We start from the raw sequence: 2,051 nt of genomic DNA, 5'->3' as shown, positions 1-2,051 counted from the left end.
TTTGTGATTGCGGCGATGAGGCGTTGAGCAAGAAGATTTGTGTACCAATGGACTCTCTAGAGTCGGAGGTGAAGGCTATGGAAGAAGGGGTTCATTTTGCTTGGAATGTGGGAATTAGGGACATCATCGCTTGGAATGTTACAGGCTGATAGTATAAAATTCCCTAGGGGATTCAACTACTGCCCCTATAGCAATCTTCTCTATCATCTGCGGAATTGTAGCTCAGGTACGTTGCTTCAAATTAATGTGTATTTTTCTCATATCAAGCAACACGGAAATAGACTAGGGCATATCTTAATTAGTCCAGTACACTAAAAGTATTTCAAGTTGTGAAACTTGGATAGAAGACTACCCATGTATGATTAAAGTAACTCTTGCCCATGTTAAAGGCACTTCAAGTTATGAAACTTGTATAGAAGACTACCCATGTATGATTGAGGTAGTTCTTGCCCACGATGTAATTCATTTTGCTACTGCTTAGTAAAATTTCAAACTTCTCATGGAAGGAAGTAAAAAAAGATAATAATAATGATGATGATGAAGAAGAAGAAGAAGAAGAAGAAAGGGACATTAAAAGTATTTTTTACCTTATTAAAGTAATTGATCATTAACTCTTTATAAACTATATTTTTATTATATCTTTGTACCTTTGGCAAAGTACAAGCTAATGTTTTTTTGTTGCAATTTAATCAGATAGTACATTAAACCATAACAGTCACATTTGTCATTCTAAATAATTTACCACTGCCATGTAATCAAACCCTCTAATATGGGTATTAGACCAATAATATTTATCAATAACAACACTGAAACCTTAGCCCCAAAACAATGGGGTTGGCTATATATCTTATAATAGATTAATTAGGGAAAATGAAAAATACTAAGTAAGCAATACCTAATACGAACACATTATTATCATACTACTAATTAGAGAACTAAAAGGTTGTCATTAACAAAGAACAAAAAGCCGACTCACAAACCTTTCATATGAGTCGATTGATTATTTCTACTTTATCCTCCTCCTCGTTACGGGCTCGACTGCTGGTGATGTTTTGGTGAAGATGACAAAGCAAAGCCTCGCGGTTCGAAGATGGCGGAAAGTCCACAAGGTAACTGAAGTGATAAAATCATCATGGTAGTATAGTTTACTGTCAATGTAAAATGTCTTCCACCCATGTGTAAGAACATAAATCTTTGAGGACCAAAGCTTGAACATCATTGGGTATGTTTTACCATTCTCATCGTACACAATAACAGGAATTCCTTCTTCTATCTTTTCATCTTCGTTCAGCAAATTCAAAAGATACTGTTCGACGTACGCCTTCTTGATAGAAAGCCTGGCTTGGTCGTCCCTCAAGTCAGTTTTAGTCAACTGCTTCTCATAAGGCATGGAGCAGCACTCTTTAATGAGGCCCAAGAGGCTTGTGATTCGTGGGAAAAGCGGGGCTTTAGGGCTTTTCATAAAGAGGGCTAGTATTTCTTCGTGACCACGCATACTTGGAAGAAGTGCCTTTGGGATTGACTTGCTTATACCTTTTACATGTGGGTTCAGGTTCAGGTTCAGGTTCAGCCTCAGCCTCAGCCTAGTTCGATTCTCAAGCCTCTTTCTTTGCTGTTCACGTAAAGCCATGGCAGTTTTCTTGTCCAACGACTTTGTGTTGCTCATATCAAGAAGAATCAAAGCCGCTTCTTCTTCCTCGATACATTCCTCAGAGTATTCATCATCGCCATTAACCTTTTCAATTTCACACAACCACTTTCTCTTCTCCATTACTGTTTGTCTCCTTCTGTCACAAGAAAGCAAGAAACCTTATTTTTTATTTTTTGGAGGCCAAGCCTTCTGGTTTTACGTATAAAAAGAACTAAATACAAGTTTATTTCCTTGCGGCCAAAGAAACAGAAATATTTTAAGGTTATTTTCGAGGGGATTTGAGTTAGGGAATCCAAGCCGTTAATCTCTATTCAGACTGCCACGCCGACAGTATAGGTTTTTATTTATTTATTATTATCATTATTTTTTTACCAACTGCGGACAATTGATGGACTAACGG

The 2,051-nt window shown here is 37.2% G+C and overlaps 1 protein-coding gene across 1 annotated transcript; it reads right to left on the bottom strand.

Annotated features, from left to right (window-relative positions):
• Positions 1–1,006: 1,006 nt before the first annotated feature.
• LOC115964722 (putative B3 domain-containing protein At4g03170) lies at positions 1,007–1,771 on the bottom strand. Its single transcript, XM_031083981.1, has one exon. It carries the CDS (start codon positions 1,769–1,771, stop codon positions 1,007–1,009), a length of 765 nt encoding a protein of 254 aa, XP_030939841.1.
• Positions 1,772–2,051: the final 280 nt, after the last annotated feature.

This window comes from Quercus lobata, chromosome 2, assembly GCF_001633185.2.
Source record: "Quercus lobata isolate SW786 chromosome 2, ValleyOak3.0 Primary Assembly, whole genome shotgun sequence".
NCBI lineage: Eukaryota > Viridiplantae > Streptophyta > Magnoliopsida > Fagales > Fagaceae > Quercus > Quercus lobata.
The sequence above is the reverse complement of the archived record's forward strand: the minus strand, read 5'-3'. Positions and strand labels throughout refer to the sequence as shown.

What these genes read in the sequence shown, in the direction of transcription:
- LOC115964722 (XM_031083981.1), bottom strand. Translation starts at nt 1,771, where the DNA reads ATGGAGAAGAGAAAGTGGTTGTGTGAAATTGAAAAGGTTAATGGCGAT.